We start from the raw sequence: 25,494 nt of genomic DNA on the forward strand, positions 1-25,494 counted from the left end.
GCGGCAGCTCCCGCAGGCGCCCGGGGGGGGGGGGGGGGCGGGGGGCGGGGGGCAGGGGCGGGCGGGGCCTCGGCGGCGGCGGGCGGGGCGTGGGTGGGGCCTCGGCGCGCGAGCCGCCCCCTCCCCCGGCGGGTCCGCAGCCCCGCCCCGGCCCCTCCCTCCGGCCTGTGCGGCGGGTCCGGCGGCGGCGCCGGCGCGGGGACAGGCGGAGGCGCGGGGCGTGGGGCGGCGCCGCGGGCAGGGCCGGGCGGTCGGGCGCTGGCAGCGGGGGCAGCGCCGCGGGCCGCGCCGAGGGGCCGCAGTCTGGGCCTCGGTCCTCCCTTCCTGCTCCGCCGCGGTGAGTGCGACGGGCGGCCCCGGGGGTGCATTTGTGTCCGGGTCTGCCCGGCCCCGGGTCCGAGCCCGAGCGGCGCTGTGTCTGTCCGAGCGTCTGCGGGTGGGGGCACAGATGCTTTTCAAAAGCCGTGTCTGCCGCGGTCCACGTGAGGCGTGTCCGTGTCCGTGTCCGTGTCCGCGCGAGCGCTGGGGGGATTCCTCGGGCTGTGGCTGCTCACGTGAGGTCCGCGTTAGGGGAGGCGCGGGTGGGTGGTGATGGTTCCCTGGGGCGCGGGGTTCGGGAGCTTGTGTGTTGGCGGAGGGTGCCGGGGGCTGCGGCCGAGGGTGGCGGCGGTGTGGCGGGTGGGGTTGCCGAATGGGACTCCGGAATCTTGTGGCCCAGCTCGACTGAAGGGTTCCTTTCTCCCGGGTGCAGACACCTCCGCCCTGGCTCCCCGCTCCATCCTCCTCAGGCACCAAGAAGCCCACCAGCCAGGGTGGAGGACACTCTTCCTCCTCTAGCGCTGGTCCCTGGACGGGAAGCCTCATCCGGAGGCTGCTTGTTGTAGCAAAGGACCCCTCTGGTTCCCCTTCAGCCTGGGCCCCGCTTGGAGGACCCCAGGCCCCTCCCTGGTCCTAGCCTCCTCCCTTCTGGACCTGGCTTCAGATCTCGGGCTGCAAACCTGCGGGGACAGATGGTTGCAGGTTGGAGGGGCCGGCTACACCCCAGGGAGGTCCGTCTGACTGCGGGCAGGTCCTGGGCTTGTTCCTGGTGTGGGGGTCTCTGATGTGGACAGCATAAACCCAGGACTAGCACCAGTAGGAAGGTGAGATCTGGGAGGCTGGAGTGGGTGCAGAGGTCTTTTTCACAGGTCTTTCCTTGTTTGTCTGTCCAGCTCGCCACGGCCCATTCATCCCCTAAGTAGGGCTCTGGTTTGCTGCAGAATTGGAGTCAGAGCTGCAGGCCTGACAGGTGCCCTGCCTCTCTTGGCTTGCATGCCTCCAGTGACAGAGCACTTAACTACCTTCTGCTGTGGAAGAGCTTTTTTATGTTAAGTAGAGGTCTTTTTCCTTGGAACTTTGTTTACTTGTCTTGTTATTGCCTGTGCTTTTGCCTCTCTGTCTGGTGAGAGGGAACTGCAGTGATTTAAACATGGCTCTCCTGTCACCAACATATACTGAGCACCCTCTGTGTGCCAGGTGCTGCCTCAGCCACTTAGGGGACAATGACATTCTTGCTGAGAGAAGAGCTTGAGTAAAGGCCCGTAGTTGTGAACACAGCCTGGGTTCAGAAAAACAGAGCAAAACCATATGGCTAGGGTATAGGGTGCCCAGGGGGAGTGTTATGGGTGCCCTAAACTTAGCAAATGTTTGTTTTGGAAGGGAGGTGGGGGCAACGGCAATCACCCTCCAACACAGCTAGCCGTACCATAGGAATCAGCAATCAAATCCTGAAGATGGGATTTAATCATGGCACATATTATAGTCTGTAGGGACCTTTGGCTAGAAAGAGAACCTTGGGAATCGCAGATTTGGGAAACAAAAAGACATCGCCCCCATCCCAATTTACAAGTAAGGAGATGGAATAGAAACTTGCCCAGAGTCTAACCTTGCATTAGTGACATTAGTAACAGAGTCAAGACTGGCTCCTAAATCTTCTGACCTTTTTTAACTGAGATACATTTTAGAGGCAGAATCAAGGATATAGTCATAGCTGGTATCTGAAAGGTAAAAGAACGGGGAGAATGGAGAAGATTCCCATCATCTACGTAGAGATGTCCAAGCTATGGTTGATATATGGGCCTGGTGTTCAAGACAGTTTTCTCCACAGGAGATAAAGTTTTGGGAGTCAAGAGGATAGTAGCTGAAACCATGGGAGGTGATATTTCCCAGGCAGAGTATGAAACTAAGAGAAGAGGTCCTGGATCAAAGCCCTGGGGAGTTAGACATTTAAGGAATGGGCAGTGAAGGCACAGCCGGAGAGGCAGTTGGAGAACCTGTATCAAGTGGATCATGAAAACATCTAGTATAACCTCTGCCCTTTTGAGTCTTGCTATCTTGCCCCAACTGGTCCATGTTTCTTAATTTTTCATGTTTCTCTTCCTTTACTCACTGTTTTCCCAGTGTACCTATCAAGCTGCTACAAGAGTCTGCTCATATATCCCTTCCTCTGGAAGCCTTTTTATTCTCCTTCACCACTTTCAGAGTTAGATACTTCCTCCTTTTTCTGGCCATAACAGTTTGAATATGTCAGTATCATGACACCACATTATAGTCATGTATTTCCGTGTCTCTTTCCCACACTAGTCTGAGACTTGTGAGGGACAAGGAGTGCATCTGTTTCAGTTTTGTGTCTCCAGTTTCCAGTTTAGGAGCCTGGTCCAGAGTATGCCCAGGGCAGTCTGATTCTTTGATAGGTTGATCAGCTGATTGGACCGTTCACCCACCTGCTCAGTCTGGCAGTTGTGGGGGTGATGGCACTGTGGATTTCATCACTTTCCATCCCTGCCAATCTTACTGAAAGGATTCCTTGGTTTTCAGGACTTTACTTCCTCCAGAGCTTTATCTGTTCCTGAGAAACCCCCAAAACTGTAACCTGCAGTCATTGTCATTTTGTTGAGGTCTCAAATGATCAAGTACACTTGGGAGCTAGTGTACAGGAGTGACTCATTTTAAGAAGCAAGTGAGCCTCGCTGACCTCTTGCATCATTTTTTTTTAACAATGCCTTGGTCACCTACCTCTAGCCACAGCTCTGTAAATCATGTGTACTGGGACTCTCGTGAGGTCGTAGGAGAAAGTCATCGGGAAAATTGGATGCTGTTTGAGAATTTGGAGAAACTGAAAAGCCTTGAAACGTATCCTTTGCAGATGCCGAGGATCTGGTGGAGTCAGCACTGGCTTTCTTCATTTACTCACAGTTAACTTCCTTCTCAGCCCTCTGGATCTGGCTTCCTCTCCTCCAGCCTCTGGAAGCCATACTCCTTAAAGCTAATGACAGTTTCTTTTTGGCTTTAGATCCTAGGGCCTCTCTGCAGCATTTCACTGTTGCCTTATCCATGAAGCTTCTTCTCCCTTGGTCTTCATATCTCTCCTTCCTGTTTCTCCTAGTTTCTCTGGCCACACCTTTTCAGTTTCTTTACAAACAAGCTTTGTTTTCTGGGCCTATCCCTTAAATGTTGAGGTTCCTCGGGTCACGGTCCCAGGCGCTCCTTTCTCTCCTTATACTCTGAGTGATGTCAGCCAATTCCATGGCTTTAGGCACCATCTCTACACCAGTGACTCCAGAATCTCTATCTCCGGGCCGATCTCTTTCCTAGGCTCTGATCTCTTTCCTAGGCTCCGGCCTTTCTTTCCCACCGCCAGCTGGACTTCTCCATTCAGATGTCCATCAGATTTGTCTTAGGGAAACACTGAACTTATCATCCTTTCATTCAGCGGCTCCTCTTCCAGAATTTCCAAGCCAGAAAACAAGGAATCATCTCTAATTCTTTCTTGTCCGTCTACTCTTCACATGACACCAATCAGTTGCCAAGTTCTGTTGATTCTTCCCTATGAAATCAATTTCTCTGCATCTCCCCTTGGCTACTCCCCTAGTCAAGGCCACCATCAGCTCTCCTGTGGAACATCATGCAGTCTCACCTTTGTCCTGGTGACGCCCCTAAACTAATTTTCACACAGAAGTAAAAAAAGTGACTCTTGTGCCTCTATCACTTTATATGTAAACCCTCTCTACCCATCTTTCCCAACCCACGTAACCCAACGTTTCCTTTGCTCTTTGGATAAAGCCTTAATTCCCAAGCAGGGAAGAGTAAAGTCTAAACTCCTTAGTAAGGCCAACCAAGCATTGTGTGATCTAGCCCCTGCCTACAACTCCACCTCATTTCTTTTTTTTTTTTTTTTTTTAAGATTTCATTTATTAATTTGAGAGAGAGGGAGAGCACAAGCAGGGGGAACGGCAGGCAGAGGAAGAGGGAGAAGTAGGCTCTCCACCGAAGAGGGAGCCTAATGTGGGACTCGATCCCAGGACCCCGGGATCATGACCTGAGCTGAAGGTAGATGCTTAACTGACTGACCCACCCAGGTGCCCTCTTCCTCATTTGTTAGCCCTCCTCTGTCACAGTATGTGACTCAGTCTCCTGATGTAGAAGGCACCATCCTCTGTAACTTACTCATCCTGGAGCTCTCAGTGTGAGTGTCACTTTCTTTAGGAGAACTCTCTTGACCCCCAACCTCCAGAAACCCCCTTCCCCTGCCCCAGCTCTAGATTAGGTGAGTTCTGTGCTCCTGTAGCAAACTGCTTTCCCACATAGTCTTCTATGTTGCATTGCAGTAATCTATTTATTAGATTGCGGAATCCATGAAGGCTGCACTGTGACTATTTATCTTTGTATTCCCAGTCCTAGCAGAGTTGTTGAGTGAATGCTGAATGAGGAAATGAGGTGCCTTTAGAACTGAGCCATAAAAGATGGGTGGGGTAAGAGATGCAGGGATGGCAGTGGGCAGCCCGAGGAAGGAGTGTGAATCCTCAGCTCTGAGTTCAACGTCTTCCAACTTTCCACTGTGAAAAACAGTCCGCCTAAACCATTACATGAAGGACCTTGGGGGCAGATCTCTAAGACATGGTGGGATGGGAGAGGTGGGAGTGGGAACCCAAGACAAGGGAATCTTAGTGATTCAGGCTGGGGTATGGCCTTAGCGGTTACATGCCCAGCAAGTCTGGGTGGGGAACTGAAGCAGGAAGGGGAAGGGAGGGAGGAGCTGCCTGTCCTTGGATGTAGCCCAGTCCCCGCCCCTGTGTGACAGGCTGAGAGAGCCCTTTGGGATTGGAGAGAGGCGGAGCCTGCTGTCCAGCTGCCCCAGCAGTACCCAGTAGGCTACTCCTCCTCTTCCTCCCAGCCACTCCTACTTTTTCTCCTAGCCCTCCCCTTCACCAGACAGAAGCTTCAGTTTGGCTCCCACCTCCTAACCTTCCACCAACCCTCAGTCTGTCCTCCTCCTGCTCTGTTGTCCTGGTGTTAGGTCTCTCTGGAGAGAGAACCTCAGAATCCCAGTGCTCACATCAGGAGAGGATGCTCTCAGGGATGCCCTTCCTTATCCCAATCCTACTCATGCCCACCCTTGTACAAATATAAGACATATGCAGTTCAGCCCTTCTTCTGCTCCTCCCCAAACCTGAAGAGGGTTCTGGACTGGCCCCCACAGCAGACAAACATGCATTCATTCATTCATTCACTCACTCACTTGTCCTTACAGAAGCCCATGATGCATCTAGCTGGGCACAGATAGTTGTTACGATCGTAGCCACTGCCTGTTTTGAAGTAGTCCAGTTCTGCCTCCCTTCATGGCCACGTTTCTCTCATGAATTGTCTACAGCCACTATTGTTCAAGTCTTCATCTTTACTCATCACTCAGCTACTCTAATGCCATTGCTTCTCCTACTGTGCCACGTAGCCAAACTGGTGGGCATCCCAGTCTTCATCTGCCTTCATCATCCCTTCATTCTTGAATCACTCTCTTCCTTGGATTTATTTGGTTCCACAGTCTCTTGGTTTTCTTCCACCCTTTTGGGTTCTTCACTCTCCAATCTACTCTCTGTCCCTAGGTGGCCTCATCCATTCTCATCGTTTTAAGTGTCATTAATATGCCAATCCTTCTCAAATGGTAACCAGCCAGATTCTATTCTACTCAGCTTATATTCTATTCCTTACTTGACATCTCTACCTGGACATCATATAGAACGTCAAACTTCACATGCTGAAAGCAGAGTGCTCCACAGCAGTTCCTCAGCTTTCACTGTCTCTGAGCATGGCCTACCATTTGCTCAATGGAGTCATTATTGGCATTCTCTTTTCCCTCTCATACCCAATCCATCGTGATGTCTTTTTTAAAAAATATTTTATTTATTTATTCATGAGAGAGAGAGAGGCAGAGACATAGGCAGAGGGAGAAGCAGGCTTCTGGTGGGGAGCCCAATGCAGGACTCTATCGCAGGACCCTGGGGTCATACCCTGAGCCAAAGGCAGATACTCAACAACTGAGCCGCCCAGGCGCCCCTTCATGATATCTTTTTGATTCAGCCTCATGAGTATTTCTCAAATTAGTCTACCTTTTTGCCTATATCTCTGCTAATACCAAACATCATCTGACAGGAAGAACTGAGGTAGCTTCCTCACTGGTCTCCCTGCTTCCACTCTGGCTCCTCCTCAATCCTCTTAGCTACCAGAGGAGCTTTTAAATTTATTTTTATTTTTTATTTTGTAAATTACACCATCCCCCTTCCTCCCCTAGGGTAAAGTCCAAAATTTTAAAGTCAAGGTTCTTGATGCTCTCATTTTATCCTACCTTCCCTAATTCACCTCTTGCCTTTTATTCACTTTGCACTGACCACATAGTCCTTTTGGATTCCCAGTGAACCTTCTACCTAAGAACTTTCATTCCTGCCATTCCTTCAGCCCAGAATGATTCCCCTCCATCAGTCTTTGATGCCCCATCCTCATCCCTACCATTTTCCTTCCATTCTTCAGAGCTCAGCTTAAAAAGTTACCTTACTGGGAGAGGCCCTCTCTGATCACCCAAACAAAAAAAATATTCTTCCTCATAGGATCCTTTCTTCTTTATAGCACTCTCCTCCCCTACAATTTGTAAATACGTAGTTTTAAAATTTACTTTTTTTTTTTTTTTAAATTTTTTTTATTATTATTATTTATTTATGATAGTCATACAGAGAGAGAGAGAGGCAGAGACACAGGCAGAGGGAGAAGCAGGCTCCATGCACCGGGAGCCCGATGTGGGATTCGATCCCGGGTCTCCAGGATCGCGCCCTGGGCCAAAGGCAGGCGCCAAACCGCTGCACCAGGGATCCCTAAAATTTACTTTTAAAATATATGTCAGGGCATCTGTGTGGTGCATTCAGTTAAGCATCCAACAGTTGGTTTCAGCTCAGATTGTGGTCTCATGGTGGTGAGATCAAGCCCCATGTTGGGCTTCTTGCTCAGCATGGAGTCTGCTTGGGATTTTCTCTTTCCCTCTCCCTCTGTCTCTCCTGCTAGTGCATGCTGTCGCTCTCTCTCTCTAAGATAAATAAACGTTTAACAAATAAATAAACAATAAAATAAATGTCACCACCTCCCCACCGCAAGTACAGTGACCATATCTGTTTTGTTTATCACTCTTTCCCCAGCGCCTGCACAAAGTAGGCACTTAACAAATATTTGTTGAATTATGGAATTAATTCAGTAAATATTGAACAATCCTTATGTTGGGCTCTGTACTAAGAGTTAGGAATAAAAGAATAAGATATAATGTCTGCCTTCAAGAACTCTGCATGTAGTGGAGGAAAACAGAGAGGTAACAAGGAAATTGCAGTAGAGCATATCCAGGCTAGAATGGAGGAGTACAGGGTGCGGAGGGACCCAAAGGTGGGATACCTAACCCAGACTTCAGGAAATCAGGGAGGGCCTTCTGGAGGAAGTGACATTTATGTGGAGACCTGAAAGGTAAGTGGGAGCCAGCTAGGCAAAGGGGAGCTTGGAAGAGGATCTCAGGCAAAGAGAACAGAATGTGTGACTGCCCAGAAGCAAAAGAGAACAAGGAGTTTTCCGGGAACTGAAGAGACACCAGTGTGACTGATTATAGAATCATGAGACATGAGGTAGTAGAGGGAGGTATGGGCCAGACACAGCTAAGCCTTGTTGGCCACTCCAACGAGTTTGGACATTGTCCCCTGGACAATAGAAAAGAACCATTGAAGGATTTTAATAGGGAGGAGGTGACAAGGTGGAACCTGTGTCTTAGGAGCCTCAGTTTAGTTGCGAGGGAGATGGATATTAGATGGATAAGAGGCACAAGTGAAGAAACAAGGGTACCAGTTAGAAGGCTGTCACTATATCACAGGACAGATTTGGTGGCAACCTGAACTGAGGGCAGTAGATGTGTGGTTGGAAAAAAGGGCATAAGATATTCGGGAGGCAGACTCCACAAGACCTGATACTGACTGGATGTGGATACTGATATTGAATGTGATCCCAGGGGAGTCGTGCTAAGGGCTGGGTCAGAGCTTAGGAAGAGCTGCGGGAGAGACCCTCCATGAAGAGAGCCCCCTGGAGGAAGATTTGGGGAAGGCAGAGGAAGTGAAGGGTGGGTGTCCTTGAAAGTGGGCATCCCTGTACTGTGCAGTCAGCGTGCACTATTGCAAATTCTCAAAACATCCATTTGAGGTATGCACTATTCCCACAATTGCAAATTAGGAAACTGAGGCTCAGAGAGGTTATATGAATTGTCTGAGGTTACATACCTGGTAAGAGGCTTTGAAACCCAATCAAACCCTAAGTCTGGTTTTAACCAGAGCACCATGCTCGGAGGTCACTGGGCCCACCTACTTCACCCTGTTCCCTCCTGATCTCTGCCTGTCCTGCCTCTGGCAGGGAAGAAACGGGGTTAGTTCTCTGCAGGGGGATTTGAGTGGTGGGGATCGGGTGGGGAGAGGGAGCGTGGGCTTCCTTGGGGCTGACCGTCTCTCTGTATGCAGGCTGGTGTGAGTGGCAGGAACCCTCCGTGGGCACCATGGCGAAGAGGGAGGACAGCCCTGGCCCAGAGGTCCAGCCAATGGACAAGCAGTTCCTGGTGTGCAGCATCTGTCTGGATCGGTACCGGTGCCCCAAGGTTCTGCCTTGCCTGCATACCTTTTGTGAGAGGTGAGGGGGTGTGTGTACCGGGGAGGGATGAGGACCTTGCAGGCCCCCCTAAGTGGGGTGGCATGTGTAAACCTATAGGAGATAAGGGAAGTGCATACACATGGAGGGGAGCAGATGGACCCTAACCTGCAGGAGATGAGGTTTTGGTGCAAGAACGTGTGACAGGCCAGAAGCTGCTGACCCTGGGTCATAGTACCTGCCCTTTGCCAGACCTCAAGGCAGCTTTCAACACTGCCAGAGAAATCAGACAGAGTGGAGACTCTCCACGAGCTGCAGCACCCGTGGGAGGACAGATGAGGGTCTTTCCTTCCCTGCTTGTCTTCATGGTCGTTCTGAGGCCCTGAATGAAAGGCATCACTCCCCACCTTTAGGCTTTTATCCGTTATTTATTCATTCTACATATATTTATTTATTGAGCATCTACTATGTCCCAGACTGTCCCAGGCATTGGGTATGTTAAGCAAACTGATGTAATACTTGCTCTTAGACAGCTTACAGTGTAGTTAAGGAGAAAGAGAGTCATTAAACGGTCCTACAGCCAGACTGCAGATAAATATTGCCCCCTTCATAAGGCTGCAAATAAAATGGTAAGCTACGAGAGTTTATGGTTTAGAGAATGAGGGAAGTCTTCCCTGAGATGCGACCTGGAGGATGCACTAAGTGATGTTAGCAAGTTAACAAGTGGTACAAGCATTCTAGGCAGAAATGGGAAAAGGCATGTGGAATGAGGGAGTGCGTCAGGTAAGAGGGCCTGGAGGAAGTCTGCTGAGGCTGGAGCAGAGCTTTGTGATTGAGGTGGTACGGGTGAAGCTAGAGAGTCAGGTGGGGCCCTCACCACAGGAGGCTTGGTAGACATGTTAGAGAATTTTGCCTTTACCCTGAGGTCCCCATGAAGCCTTTGGCCCCTGGGTCTTCTTGCCATTGCCTCCACCCAAGCCTTCCCACTGCCTCCTGCCTTCACTGAAAGCTGCCTCTGTCACAGGGACACGCTTTTCTTCCAACCCCACCACTCTTTAAGATTTCAGCTCTACTCTCTCACCCCATCATCAACTGGAAACAGTCTCAGCCTTCTGGTCTATTCCAACCTCTTCCATCAACCTGATGACTTCACCACTCACTTAGGCCTCTTGGTTCTCGACTGTTTCTCCAGGGACATCCTCCAGACCACCTCAGTCTACGTTCTCCCAACTGTGTCTGGAACTTGCCATTACCCAGAATAATATCACCTCTGTGGTCATAAACTCTGGTATCCCCTTCCTGCTCCCATTACCCCATTCCCACTCTAGCAGCTTTGACTGGGTATAGACACCCAGCCCCCTCAACTGCTCCCTCTCCCAGCCACTAGCTCCATCCTTTCTTACCCATGCCAGACCCTGTGGCTGACCACCTGACTGGCTGCCATAATTTCCTCAGGTCTTTGTTCTTTTCTGAACCCATGCAGCCGCAGCCGATGCTCAACCCTGGATCAGAACTGTAATTGGACATCTCTGTACCTCCTCCTAGGCCCAGTTCACTGAGCTCTCATGGAGAAAAATAAGTGCCTGAGAAATTATAACAGTAACTACAATATATCAATTGCTTAGTATCTGCCAGGGACTGGCTAAGTGAAATACATGTATTGAACTGCTTAATCCTCACAATAGATACTTTGTTATCCTCATTTTAGAGGGGAGTAAACTAGGGTTAAGAGTCACTGAGTAATTAAGAAATGTTTCTGGGGCTCCACAGTAAGTAAATAGCTGAGGTCTGAATGTCTGAATCCAGGTTTGACTTCAGGGCCTTCACTCTTAACTACTACTCATTCATTTATCCCTCAGTCCCTGCTGTCAAAGAGCTTTACTCTAGTGGGTGGTGACTGACAGTAAGCAAGCAAATAATCAAACAGGAGAGGTGCAGCAAAGTTCTTTGCAGGAAATAAAGAGGGATTGAGTGGGGATGGTTAGGCCAGGGGCTACTCTACATAGAATCATCAGGGAAGGCTTCCCTGAGGAGGTGACATTTGACCTGAGGCCTGAGGATGAAGAGATACACTTGCAGAATGGCCCATGTAATGGGAAAAGCCCGTGCCAAGGCCTTTGGGAAGGGGTAGAGATCTGGGCTATACTCAAAAGAAGTGAGTATAGCTGAATGAGGAGGATGAAGTGAGGTCCAAAAGCATCAGGATAGTTTGTGGAGGAACTTGGTGGTTTTAAGAAAGTGTTTAGATTTTATTCTAAACACAACGGGAAACCATTGGAGGAGGGTTTTTGTTTTTGTTTTTTGTTTAGGCAAGGAAATAACGTGACATAAATTAGATTTTAAAGCACCCTCTGGCTGCTGTGTGGAGAATGGATTACAGAGGTGCAAGAATGGAAAGAGGAAACCTGTTAGGAAGGTAGTATAAGCCAGGTATGCTCAACACATAGGAAGGAGATCTCGATGAGTTTGCAAGTATTTTGCTGAGGAAACCCCAGATTCAGTGAGCTGGGCAGAGAGCTTCAGGGAGACAGATATTAATGGCTGAAATTCAGATAGTAGGGTTGATGCAGAGATTGGCAATGAGAAACGGGAGGTAGGGGTAGGATGGGAGAGGACAGCTGAGGTGAAGTGGAAGAAAAGATCACTGGTTGTGTGAAGGTCAAAGAATTGAGATTCTGATGGTGGATGGGTCACCTTGCAGATGTCAGAGCCCTTGAGAGTGACGACAGGAGTTTGTGTGTGTGTGTGTGTGTGTGTGTGTGTGTGTGTGCGCGCGTGCATGTGGGCACACGCATAGGGGGTGGGGTGGGGTAGTGCTGGGGGGGGCGGTCTTGGGGGTGGCAGTAACAGAAGAAGAGAGTGAGCCAGAAGAAAGTCATTGGGCAAGCCACCATGAGGCCACTGGAGATAATAACAGGAGGGTGGTATAGACAGAACACATGAGCTTCCAAGGAGCTGTAGAAGAACAGAAATGTTCCAGCTGCGAGCGAGGAGAGTTCAACCCCACCTTCTGGCCCTAAGGAATGTGGAATGTGAGACAAAACCACTCTCTACTTGACACGACTGCTGGCAAAACTAGGTCACAAATTAATATTTGTGAAGCACTTAGAATCGTGCCTGGCACACAGTGTTTATTAAATAAATAAAAATTAATTAATGCAGATCCAGAGGTGTAGAGAACATTAAGAGAAGAAATTGAGGATATGGGAAAGTATACACCATGCAGATAGATCTCCCCTCTATAGATTCATGGTCTCCAAACACAGCCAGGGGCTGTGTTTCTAGAAAGCTTCTTCTCCTCCTCCCTTCAGTGACTAATCCCAGCCTTTACCAGTCTCCGGAACCCCTCCTTTGCTCTTGGCAGCCGATCTTGCCTGAGGGAAGCGAGGCATCCTCTCTAACTTCACCCCTGCACTCAGGTACATCCATCTCTCTTTCCCCCTTCCCCCACGCAGAGAATGGGGTCCACTCCTCCTCCTCAGGCCACCTGGAGCCATTACCCCCTCCCAGAGTCCTGTCCGTGTTTCTTCTTGTCTCTGCTGGCTCCTCAATTTATAAACATGTTCAGGCTCCCATTACAAACAGATGGGAACTCTCCTGTGTCCCTTCATCTCCTGCGAGCTGCCATGCAGTCCCTCATGCCAAGCCCCTTCTTCCTCAAACCCCCAACCTCCCATTCACTCTTCAACCAGCAGCAGTCAAGCTTTCTTTCCTCTGGCACCGCCCCCCCCCCCTCCCCACACACACACACAATTTTCCTTACAGACAAAACTACTCTCACACTGGGCAAGTTCAGGGGGCCTTTCCCCAGTCCTTAACTCCCCTGACTCCTCAGGTGCTTTCACACTGATCAGGATCCTTCACCTCCTTCTGGAAATGCACTACTTACTTTGATGCCTTATCAGTGCCTCTCCTCCTACTTCTCTGCTGGTTCCTCTTTGCTCTCCTCATTCAATATTTGTTCTGCCCTGCTCCTGTCACTGACTATGCCTTTTGGGTTGATCTCATCCTCCCCTGTGGCTACAGAGGCTACCTCAATGTTGATGGTACCCCATCTCTCTCTGCCTTTTCCCCACCTGTCCTACTACCCAGATGTCCTGCTGTTCCAGTAAACTCAGCCAGGTCAAAGCTGAACGCCTTTATAAACCACTCCTCTGTCTGTGTTTCTCATCTTAGTGACTGTCACCACCATCCAATCCATCATCTAAGCTAGGAATCTGGGAGTCAACCAAGACTCATCTCTCACTCCCCATATCTACTCAGACCTAACACCTCCCACTGCTGTACTTCTTAAATGCTTCTCAAATTTGTTCCAGCTCTTAGTCTACATTGCTACTGCCTAATTCCAGGTTCTTCTCATCCACTGCAAGATCTCTTACAAGACTATTGTGAGAGCATCTTGGCTAAGCACATGTTTTGCCTTGGATTTGAGTCCAGGCTCCAGTGCTCACTAGCCTGTTACCTTGGATGACTTACCCTTTCTGAGTCCATTAACATAAACATAAGGCACAGAGCAAGGCACCTGGCACATAGTACTTAATAAACAGTAGCTGGATGCTGCTGCTGCTGCTATCTGCTGTCTCATCACATTCAAATTCATGTTCCACACAGAGGCAATGAAGAGGATAAAATGTAAAAGTGGCTATACCATGCTCCCGGTGTTCCCTGTTGCTATTGGGATAATTTCTTTCTTCTTTCTTTCTTTCTTTCTTTCTTTCTTTCTTTCTTTCTTTCTTTCTTTCTTTTTCTTTTTTTTTTTTTTAGATTTTCATTAATTTATTTGGGAAAGAAAGAGCAAGTAAGAGAAAGAGCAAGCAGAGGTGGGGGAGGGGCAGAGGTAGAAGGAGAAGCAGACTTCCTGCTGAGCAGGGAGCCTGAAGCAGGGGCCAATCCTAGGGCCCTGAGACCATGACCTGAGCTCAAGGTAGACGCTTAACCAACTGAGCCACCCAGGCACCCCTGGGATCATTTCAAAGCTCCTAGTGTGGGCCATGTTACCTTGTATAACTGGCCCCTGTCTCTCTCAGACTTCTCTTACCATTTCTTGCCTTCGACTTGATCTCCACCCACCCCAAACTGCTTCCCTGCTTACATGATGCTGTTTCTGGCTACCTTCTATGTCTGGAACACCCTTCCTCTTCTCCCTGCACTTTTCTTTGGTTAGGCTAACAATGATTTATCCAGGAAGATTTAGCCTACACCCTCTGAAGCTTTTCCTGGCTTTTCTCTCCACTTGCACCTGGGGCCAGATGCCCTTTCTATGCATTTCCTTATCACTGTATGTATAGTAGTCTTTTGCTAGTAATAAATAATACTAATACCCTATAATATATAATGCTTGCTCTGAGTTGGCATGTAAGCTCTTTACTTTTTTTTTTTTTTTTAAGATTTTATTTATTTATTCATGAGAGGCACACAGAGAGAGAGAGAGAGAGAGAGAGGCAGAGACACAGGCAGAGGAAGAAGCAGGCTCAATGCAGGGAGCCGGATATGGGACTTGATCCCGGAACTCCAGGGTAATGCCCTGGGCCAAAGGCAGGCGCTAAACTACTGAACCACCCAGGGCTCCCCAAAGCACTTTACATTTAATCCTCCCTCCAAAACCCTGTGAAGTCTGTGCTGTCTCCATTTTACACAGGAAGGATACTTGGCTCATAAAAGTTAAGTAACTTATCAGGGGTCACATAGTATAATAGATGACTGACCTAGAAATTGAACCCAGGCAGCCTAACTCCAGACCCATGCCCTTATCATTATACTATTTACTTCTATAAACTCTGACTTTTTTCCTCTGTAGACTTGGAAGTATTTTAGTGATGGGTACTGCGCTTTATCCCAAGAGCTTAGCACAAATTTGGCAAGAGTAGGCAGTCGGTAAATGTTTAATGAGTTAATGGGGCTAGTTGCACATTTTCTATGAGAACGGTTTGTAAACACCTTGAAAGGTGAGCCTGTGTTTGTACACACTGTGAAGAATGCACATCTGTCTGCTTTTCTGAGAGAGATCAGGGATGTGTTTTACTCACTTGTGAAAGGTGAGGCCTTTTACACCTGCTGGCAGGACAAGATTTGTGTGCCAACTAGAGAGATTTCAAAATGAAGTGTACACCTGTGAGGAGAAGGATTGGCATCCCTGGAAGGCGTGAGGAGGGGTGCACTGATTTTGCCCACCCCTCATCCTTTTGACTCCCCCTCCTCCCTGGCCAGATGCCTCCAGAACTACATCCCTGCCCAGAGCCTGACGCTGTCATGTCCAGTATGTCGGCAGACGTCCATCCTCCCGGAGCAGGGCGTCTCTGCACTGCAGAACAACTTCTTCATCAGCAGCCTCATGGAGGCGATGCAGCAGGCACCTGATGGGGCCCACGACCCCGAGGACCCCCACCCCCTCAGCGCAGTGGCTGGCCGCCCCCTCTCCTGCCCCAACCATGAAGGCAAGGTGGGCCCAAGCAGGCCCAGTGAGGCCAGGACTTGGGGTGGAGGGCAAGGAGAGGCTGGGAGAGGGGCTGAGGGGCTGAGGGTGAGAGGGCGTTTTGTTGGATAAGTGGTCCAGGTAGGGGGATGCACTTGGAAGGTGAGGGGCGAGGAGGGCAGAGCGGGCGGGGAGGAGACAAAGAAGTCTGGTGTCTAGCCATTGCCTGACTGGAGTGCTTATGCCGCCAGACGATGGAGTTTTACTGTGAGGCCTGTGAGACGGCCATGTGCGGCGAGTGCCGCGCGGGGGAGCACCGCGAGCACGGCACCGTGCTGCTGCGCGACGTGGTGGAGCAGCACAAGGCGGCCCTGCAGCGCCAGCTCGAGGCCGTGCGCGGCCGGTAGGAGCCTGGTGGGAACCGGGGCTGGCGGGGCCTGGGTTGGTGGGGCAGGGGAGGGACCCTGGGGAGGCTTGGAAATAAAATTCTTAGGGAGGGCGGGGAGGTCTCAGGTAGGGGATCTCCTGGAGGGCACAGTGGAGACCCCCTGAGAAGGAATGGTTTGGTGAAAGCATCCTCAAGCAACCGCGGTATGAGATGTTTCCCCTCCCTAGACTGCCACAGCTGTCTGCAGCTATCGCCTTAGTGGGGGGCATCAGCCAGCAGCTGCAGGAGCGCAAAGCAGAGGCCCTGGCCCAGATCAGCGCAGCCTTCGAGGACCTGGAGCAAGCGCTGCAGCAGCGCAAGCAGGCTCTGGTCAGCGACCTGGAGGCCATTTGTGGGGCCAAGCAGAAGGTGCGTCCATTCACCCTTCCCTACCACTGTCCCTTGTGAGATGGCCTTGTTACCACCGTGCCTTCCCTGCTTTCCACGTCTGGGCACCCCTTTCTGCCTTCTGACCTGGCCCCGTAGGGAGGGCAGTACCCGTGTCCCTTGTCCATACTCAGCCTCTTGCATTTCTTTCATGCTGTAGTACCTACTATAAGTTCGTGAGGAATCACAGAGACCCCTTCCGTGCCAGTCTGCGCACCCAACCCTCCCCTCACCCCTCCTCAGGTGTTGCAGACCCAGTTAGACACACTGCGCCAGGGTCAGGAGCACATCGGCAGCAGCTGCAGCTTCGCGGAGCAGGCGCTGCGCCTGGGCTCGGCCCCGGAGGTGCTGTTAGTGCGCAAGCACATGCGAGAGCGGCTGGCGGCGTTGGCGGCGCAGGCCTTCCCCGAGCGGCCGCACGAGAACGCGCAGCTGGAACTGGTCCTCGAGGTCGACGGGCTGCGGCGCTCGGTGCTCAATCTCGGCGCGCTGCTCACCACGAGCGCCACGGCCCACGAGACCGTGGCCACGGGCGAGGGCCTGCGCCAGGCTCTTGTGGGCCAGCCCGCCTCGCTCACCGTCACTACCAAAGACAAGGACGGGAGGCTGGTGCGCACGGGCAGCGCCGAGCTGCGCGCCGAGATCACGGGCCCCGACGGCACGCGCCTCCCGGTGCCGGTGGTGGACCACAAGAACGGCACGTACGAGCTCGTGTATACGGCACGCGCGGAGGGCGAGCTGCTCCTCTCGGTGCTGCTCTACGGACAGCCGGTGCGCGGCAGCCCCTTCCGCGTGCGGGCCCTGCGCCCCGGGGACCTGCCCCCTTCCCCCGACGACGTCAAGCGCCGCGTCAAGTCCCCCGGCGGCCCCGGCAGCCACGTGCGCCAGAAGGCAGTGCGGAGGCCCAGCTCCATGTACAGCACCGGCGGCAAGCGGAAGGACAACCCCATCGAGGACGAGCTTGTCTTCCGCGTTGGTATGCGGGGGTGGAGGGCGGAGGGCGGAGGGCCCAGCCGGGCGGGGGCGGGGCGGGCAGTGGGCTGGGCGGTTCTCGAGCACCGCTCAAAATGACCTCAGCCAATTGTTCTGTTTTCCTCCTGCCCTCCCCACAGGCAGTCGAGGAAGGGAGAAGGGCGAATTCACCAATTTACAGGGCGTGTCGGCAGCCAGCAGCGGCCGCATCGTGGTAGCAGACAGCAACAACCAATGTATCCAGGTAAGCGCCTTGCCGGTTCTCCCCTGACACCGGTGAAGGTTCTCAGACTAGACCGCCTGAAAAAGAGAGTGTACCAGTCACCTCTTGAAAGATGAACCAATCCTTGAAGATAGTACCAGTCCTTAAAGAGCAAGGAATCGCAGCACTATCCCTCACCCACCCACTTGCCATCCACTTCCAGGGGCCACAACTCTATCCAGCACCTTCGTAGTTAGGCGTCAGCGTTTTCCTGTGCTTGCAGCTTCTATCTCCCAGGCTGAGCCCCTGTCCACGTGAGCTCCTGGACTCCAAAGATCTGGTTGATTCTGCATACCCCTCTGTCTCCATTGGAGCATCCACCGGATGGGCTTACTTTCTCCCCTATCCCCACGTGGTCAGGATGCAGGCATTGCCCTCTCCTGCTTTCTTTCATCATACCAGCCTGGCCCTAGAGTGTCTCTTGTCCATGCTGGTCTCTGCAAACATCTGCTTGGCTAGATAGTCAAGTGGGAGTGACTGATGAAGAGAGGTGTCTTCCAGAGGCTAAACTATAGTGCAGCCTCAAACGTGGTCCTGCACCCAGTGCTCCCAGCCCCTCACATGCCTGATGAAAACATCTGCTACACCAATGGGCGTGGCCTCACTCTGCACTTTGGGCTCCTTAAAGCCAGGAAGCATGATTTTCTCTCTGTATTCCTTGTACTGAGCCCAGAGCCTAGTGACAGGCACCAGCTTGATAGAGCAGATAGCAGTTAAAAGCTTAGGCTCTGAAACCAGACACCTGGGCTTGAATCCTAGTCTGCCACTTACTGACAAGTCATGTGACCTCTCTGAGCTTCAGTTAGCTCATGTTAAAATTGGGAAAAGAATACCTTGTGGAGTTGCTGGGAGCATTAAAATGACATAATGCACGTTACCTGACACCTGGTGAACCTTCTTCTAATGTTAGGTATTGTTAAAAATATCATTGTCCAGGTGGAGACTGTAAACAAAAGCCAGGAGGTAGGAAAGTGCCGGAGGGGGGTTGTTCAGGGAACTGGAAGAATCCTAGCCAGCTGGAGGTGGATTACTATTAGGAGCCAAGTAGCTGAGGTTATATTGTAAACAGTTTTGGAGAAGATGCTGTGGAATTTTTATTTTATCCTGTGCAGGATTGTTTCTAACTACCAGGCACTTCAGTTCTTGGAAACATTTTATCAGGTGGCCAAACCTTTCTTGAAGATCCTTGCTTCACAACACCTATAAATTTAAAGCTCTTCCTCACCCTGCCTGAATACCCATGCCACAGGTCTGTCACCTCAGTGTCAGCTCCTCCCACTCCCTGCCTTCCAGGTTAGCAGGCTGAAGGTGCCAGGAACTCTTCAACAACCATTGTCCCAGTCCTGTCCAGCTTGCTTTTATTCCTACCTTATTCCTGAGGGGAGAGGAATGGAGAGGTGCAGGGCAGCACATGGAAGCTTCTGGGTCCAGCCAAGATAGTGAGCGGATGGGGGGTGGAGGTGGTGCCAAGGCCCTACTCAGTCCCACCCTCCACCTTCCAACTCCTTTTCTCCTCCTTATGCCAGAGATGCCTTCTGGCCCCAAAAGCTGAAATTTGGGAAACTGTCCCTGGTGTGCACACACATGGACGTTCACATGCACACAAGGATGTTTGCTACTTTGTCTCCCTAATGAAGGACTGGGGAGTTGAGAGAGAGGGCCTGGGCCTTGCATTTCCTTTCCTCTCCAGACACTTGCTACTCCTACAGCAGGCCTCCTTGCTCCTATGCCACCTGTACCCCAATTTCATAACTGCTAGGACCTGGGCTCTCAGATTCCAGAGCTGAGTTACTGGGGTTTCCTTTATTTTGGGGTCTTCCAGCTTCATATGGGCCAGGCTCCCATATAGATGTTGCCTCCCCACCCTGTTCATGATGTTTGGTGACCTTGTGAACTTTTCCTCCTTTGGCCTGTCTATGGTGACAGCTGAGGCAAATCCCCTCGTAGTGCCTAATCAGCATCAGCTGACAAAAGAGAAAAAACATTTTGTGATTTTTGAATGAAGAATTTGATTTGTATATATTATATTCCTGTGTAATAGTTTTAGTCCAGAAATTTTATCAGCTTTTCTGTGAAAACTTGCTCATTTCCTTCAGGCAGAAGAGTAATCACATTCTTCTTTGAGTTCCCTCGGCCTTTGCTATAGCACTTTTCATTCTTTATTAGAATCATTGGTTTGTCCTGTTGTTTCTTTTTAGTCTCTCTGCCCCACCCGCACCTTGCCTCTAGACTCAGATCCTGAAGTTACTTAGTGCTACTATCGTGTAGGAGAGAGGTGTTAAGGACCAAACTAAGGCACCAGCAGATTCTAGAGACGTTAAGAGGGCAAATATGGAGGCACCTGCATGGCTCAGTTGGTTAAGTGTCTGCTTTCAGCTCAGGTCATGATCCCAGGGTCCTAGGATCCTAAGCCCCATGTTGGGTTTCTTGCTCAGAGGGGAGCTTACTTCTCTGTCTCCCTCTGCCTGCTGCTGCTCCTCCTCCTCATGCTTGTGCTCATTCTCTCTCTCTCTGTCAAATAAATAAAATCTTAAAAAAGAAAGCAAATATGGCAGGTTTTGATGAGCCATCAGATGTCAAGGGAGAAGAAGAGATCAAGAATAGCAGGACTTGGTGCCCTACGTAGCTGGTGCTGCCATTCAGGAGCAGGCCTGGGTATCAATTGGTGATTTCCCTTCTGTACATGTTGAGCGGCTGTGCAGCAGGACTGGAGATGCCCAGTTCTGTGTGAGGCTGAGCCAAGGAATTTGTACATTTGTTGACTGACTGCTGTGTGCCCGTTGCTGTGCCAGCAGTGCAAATGCAGCAGCAAGCCAGGCAGACGGTCTCTGTCCCACCTGAAGCTTACCTCCTTGGGAGGCAAGGGTATTTAGCAGTTAGTCTGCAGGAGTGAAAGTTGTTAATAGGAGAACTGTGAAGCATATGGCATAGGCCTACCTTTATGTGTGTATATTGACTCAAGAGCTGGAGTTGGTCATGGGAAATTTCTCTGAAGAAGTGACCTGGAAATGTCTGAGAATCAAAAGATGAGTAGGAGTTGGCCAGGTGTCAGAGGTGGATAGGATAGGAAGGGAAGAGCGAGACACCACCACCTCCACCAAGCCTCAGTGTTGAGTTGGACCAAGCTGCCTAGACCAGAGGGGGAAGAATTGCAGCCTTGCTGCTGATCTAGCAGGACCTTTTAGCCCCTCTGACATCAGCTCTTCCACTCACGGTGCCTCCCTGTCATGCTGGCTAATGCTGGCCTGCCACAAGAGACCAGGGCAGACCCCAGCCGCTGGGCTGGCCAGCCAGCTGAGGGCATGCTGGAAGTCCACGTCAGGAGGGATTGAGGTCTGCTGGTGGGTCCAGTTCAAATAGCCCTGCAGGCCTAAGAGATGGGGATGGGGCAGGGGCAGGGGGGCTAGGCCACTAAGGAAGGAGCAAAGCCAAGACCCAGAACTTGAGCTCCCCAAGGCTGCTCCTGGCTCATCTTCTGTCCCTAGAGCTGTAACAAAGCTGAGTATGTGAGACTTGTGTAGTGTGAGTGATGTTTTGGCTGTGAAGGAGAAATAAGAAGGCTTGGCTATAGAGGAAAGGAGCATTAAAGGAGGTGCTTTTAGGATGGGGAGAGCTGAGCGTGTTGCACACCTAAAGGAGGAGGTAGGAGAGGGGAAAAGTTTGGAAGGATTGCTCTGTCTGGGAAGAAGGCTCCTTGTCAGCCTCTTAGCCTGGACATACTCACCCTTGTCCACCACCCCACCTTTTCTTGTCTCTTGCCAAGTACTATTGTCTTCCTCCTATGTCTCCTGAGTCTATCTTTGCACCAGCAACTACCCTGGAACAAGCCGTCATCACTTCTCACCTGGACTAATACATCACCTCTAACTGCCCAGCTAGTGTCCAGTTTAGACTCCTCCCTGCAGCCCAAGTATTCCTTCCTAAAAGCTCCCATGTGTTTTTTCCAACAGTACCAAGCAACTATCAGTGGACACTAACCAGGTGCCCTGCAGATTTAACTGAATTTTGACACTGTCTACTAGAGATAGCATCACTTCCCATAAGACTGTCCCCGCCTCAGATGCCAGTCACAAGTCCAGGTTGTTCCTTGTGTTTCTGACTGACCAGCTATAAATTGGAGGGTCATATGACCCCCTCCTCAGGTTTGGTTAATTTGCTACAGTGACTCATAGAATTCAGAGGAACATTTAATTATGTTTACCAGTTTACTATAAAGGATACAGATGAACAGCCAGATGGAGAAGTAAATAGGGTGAGGTCTAGAAGAATCTCTAATGTAGGAACTTGGTCCCTGTAGAACTGGGGCACACCACCCTCCTAGCACCAACCTGGAAGCACATCAAATCTGTACCATTCCTCTCTTCTTCCCAGAGATGAGTGGGTGGGGCTGAAGGTTCCAACTCTTTAATGATTTGGTCTTTCTGGTGACCAGCCCCATCCTGAAGCTGTGTAGGGGCCCCATCCTGAGTCACCTCATTATCATGAGCTCAAAAGGGGCTCCTTGTGAATGGCAAAAGACACTCCTATTAATCAGGAAATTCCAAGGCTTTGAGGAGCTCTGTGTCAGGCACTAGGGACAAAGACCAAGTATATTTCTTGGTATACCACAAAAGCAGATCTCATCTTGTCACTCCCCTGCCCAGAAATTTTCAGTGAATCCTCATTACACCCAGGAGAAAACCTTGTTCTTCTGTTCATGGGAGTGCTCCCTGCAGTCCAGCCACACTGGATGCAGTGCCCAAACTGCACCCTGTGCCTTTTACCTACTGTTCACTCTGCTCAAATGCCTTTCCTCCTCCTTTACTGGCCAGTGTTGGTTTGTCTCTTGGCCTCCTTATTAGGCTGTTAACTCAGACATACCTCTCTTGGAACCTTCCCTGGCCATTCCCCCTCACCCCTGTCCTCTTCCTACAGTCTCTCTCCTTCATATCTGTGCTGCATGTGACCTCAGGTCTGCAGCTGTGTCTGATTCTTCCCTGTGCCCCCCAGCATGGTGTCAGTAAGTGCTCATTGAATGACTGAATGAATGGGGGGGGGGGGTTTCCTCCCTCAGGATCTTGCTCCCTTCCCTCTGTGCCCACAGTCTCTCCCCTCCTTCCCGCTCCTTCCCTTGCTCCTCTGCTCCAGGTTTTCTCCAATGAAGGCCAGTTCAAATTCCGCTTTGGGGTCCGAGGGCGCTCACCAGGGCAGCTGCAGCGTCCCACAGGTGTGGCAGTGGACACCAATGGAGACATTATTGTGGCAGACTATGACAACCGTTGGGTCAGCATCTTCTCCCCTGAGGGCAAATTCAAGGTAAGAGGCCTACTGCTGTCACTGTGCTCTGCACTTCAGATGGCCTGCCGAGGTGACCATTTTAGCGCCTCCTGGTGGTCAGGGCCCAGAATGGTCCATCCCTAGCCCCATGTTCTCCTTTAGTGGCAGGCTGGGACTACTCTCCCCACAAGGCAGGAGAAAGCCCCTAATGATATCCTCTTCCTCCAGACCAAGATTGGAGCTGGCCGCCTCATGGGCCCCAAAGGAGTAGCCGTAGACCGGAATGGACATATCATTGTGGTAGACAACAAGTCTTGCTGCGTCTTTACCTTCCAGCCCAATGGCAAGCTGGTTGGCCGTTTTGGGGGCCGTGGGGCCACTGACCGCCACTTTGCAGGTATTGAGGAAAAATTCAGAGATCTATCCTGACACCCCAGCCCCAGAGAACTACCTTGGGCACCCCAGACTTAACCACCCCTCCTCCTAGATCTGGGCCTTAAAGGACGCCTTGCCTTCACTATACCTTAGGACCATTATCCCAGAGATAACCTGTCAGCCTCTGAGACCCCACCTCTTTTCTAATACCCCAGCTCTGTCATCCCAGACACTCTTCTCCATCCCAGTCAGTATCCCAGCTCACTGCCCTAGAGACCACTTTGTATTTTCAGGGCCTCATTTTGTGGCTGTGAACAACAAGAACGAGATTGTAGTGACGGATTTCCATAACCATTCAGTGAAGGTCAGTGTCCTCCTTTCCTCCATGACAGCTGTCCCAACATCCTTTTCTCTTTCACAAGACTCCTCTCTCTCTCACATTTTCCCCCTCCTTGAGATCATTCATTGGAATAATAAACATTTATGGCATGGCTACTTTGTCCTGGGCACTATGCTAGAAGCTGGGGATACAGTGATTAATAAGGCAAATACACTGTCTTTTTGCTAATAGTCTAGTAGGGAAGAGGTAAAGCAGCATATTACAGTGTATTATTATGTTACATTATGTGGTAGGGAAGTGCAGGGAACTGTGTGAGGGCATAGCTGAAAGATTTGATTCAGGTGAGAGGAGAACCACCTAAAGGAGCAGGGGAATTAACTAGGAGGGATAGAAGGAAAGGATTTGAGGCAAGGGGGACCAGAGCAGCCAAGAACTGGAGGCAGAAACCCTTCAGCATGCTCAAGAAACCACAAGTAGTTCTGACTGTGTTTGAAGAGGGGAGTGGTTCCAGTACTGTTGAGTCTTGGTGCCCTGTTAGGGGACTTGCTTTCTTCCTGAGAGCCGTGGGGAATCATCGAAGGGTTGCAAGGAGCAGGACAATGCAGTCCTGTGTCTTGGAAAGATCACTCTGGCTGGGGCAAGACTAGTGTCAGGAAGATCAGTCTTTTGTAGTAATCTAGATGAGAAATGTTGAGGACCACTACAGTGGCCATACATACAGGAGGGTGCAGATTTGAGATAGAATCAGCTGGTTGTGTGAATTTGCTGGTTGTCATGCAGAGGAGGAGGTGGAGTTGAGAATGCCTCCTGGGCCAAAAGGGTGTTGCCATTCACCGAGAAAGAGAGGTTGGGGAAGTAGAGCTGTTAGGCTTGATAAGCCCAGGGGACATCAGCTGGAGATGTTCTGTAGGCAGTGGGAAGCATGGATGTGAAGCCTGGGAAGAAGGGGGCTGGAGCTGCAGATCTGGGGGTCCTCAGCCCTGGGGCTTCACCCCGCCTCCTCTAAGGCCCTGCCCTGTGCCTGAGGCCGGGTCCCCAGCCCCCAGCCCTTTCCCCTGCCAGGTGTACAGTGCCGACGGAGAGTTCCTCTTCAAGTTTGGCTCCCACGGCGAGGGCAATGGGCAGTTCAACGCCCCCACGGGAGTAGCAGTGGACTCCAATGGGAACATCATCGTGGCTGACTGGGGCAACAGCCGCATCCAGGTGAGGCCCAGGGATGGCATGGGGGTGAGGCTGCTTGCTGTGCTCCATGCACCCTTCCCCTTCCCCCCTGCAAATGCCTGCTATCTGCCCCGTCTCACCTCTCCCTCCATTGTCCACTCATTCCCCAGGTATTCGACAGCTCTGGCTCCTTCCTGTCCTACATCAACACGTCTGCAGAGCCACTGTATGGCCCCCAGGGCCTGGCACTGACCTCAGATGGACACGTGGTGGTGGCCGATGCTGGCAACCACTGCTTTAAAGCTTATCGCTACCTCCAGTAGCTGCATAGGGGCCCTGCCTGGCTCATGGAGGGACAGATATGGGGGGATTGGACAAGAGGGTCTGGCCAGGAGGCAGGCCAGACCTGGCAGCACTGAATGTGGGCCGTGGGCATGGGTGTGCCCGGTGCCCTCCCTCTCCCCCTCTCCCAACCCCACGGTTGCACTTTATTTATTCGGTTCTTGCTTTGGTGACTGGGTGGGCCTGGACTGTGGTCCCAAGGATGTGTGCAGAGCTTCACCCTACCCCCCACCCCATACACACCTGCCCGGTCCCCTCAGTCTGCTCCCCACCCCCATCCTGGGGCCAGAACAGCCTCTTACTCCAGGGCAGAAGTCCCTCTGGTTGTCTCCCTACCACCCTATACACAGTGACAGAGACAGCAATACCCCACCCCCCATATTAAGTAAATGTGTTCACCAAGATGGTTTTGTTGCTTTCTTATGGGGAGGGGCTGTGAGGGTATCAGAGTTTGGGACTCATTCTGAACTAAAAGATGAGCAAGGAGGTAGGCAGAGAATCCAGATTCCCAAAGAGCCCTGATACGTTAAAGTTTCAGGAGTGGAGTGCAAAAAAGGGTTAACCCCTGGGACTCTTAGCCACCTGCCAGATCC

The 25,494-nt window shown here is 51.1% G+C and overlaps 1 protein-coding gene across 1 annotated transcript; it reads left to right on the plus strand.

The window, feature by feature from the left end:
* The first annotated feature begins 176 nt into the window (after positions 1-176).
* Positions 177-25,291, plus strand: TRIM3 (tripartite motif containing 3). Its single transcript, XM_041729627.1, has 12 exons — positions 177-337; positions 8,844-9,009; positions 15,175-15,406; positions 15,631-15,782; positions 15,995-16,175; positions 16,437-17,169; positions 17,306-17,409; positions 22,555-22,722; positions 22,912-23,080; positions 23,352-23,422; positions 24,461-24,601; positions 24,730-25,291. Exons 2-12 carry the CDS (start codon positions 8,879-8,881, stop codon positions 24,880-24,882), a joined length of 2,235 nt encoding a protein of 744 aa, XP_041585561.1. The 5' UTR covers positions 177-337; positions 8,844-8,878; the 3' UTR covers positions 24,883-25,291.
* The last annotated feature ends 203 nt before the right edge of the window (positions 25,292-25,494 follow it).

This window comes from Vulpes lagopus, chromosome 15 (assembly GCF_018345385.1).
Source record: "Vulpes lagopus strain Blue_001 chromosome 15, ASM1834538v1, whole genome shotgun sequence".
NCBI classification, from domain to species: domain Eukaryota; kingdom Metazoa; phylum Chordata; class Mammalia; order Carnivora; family Canidae; genus Vulpes; species Vulpes lagopus.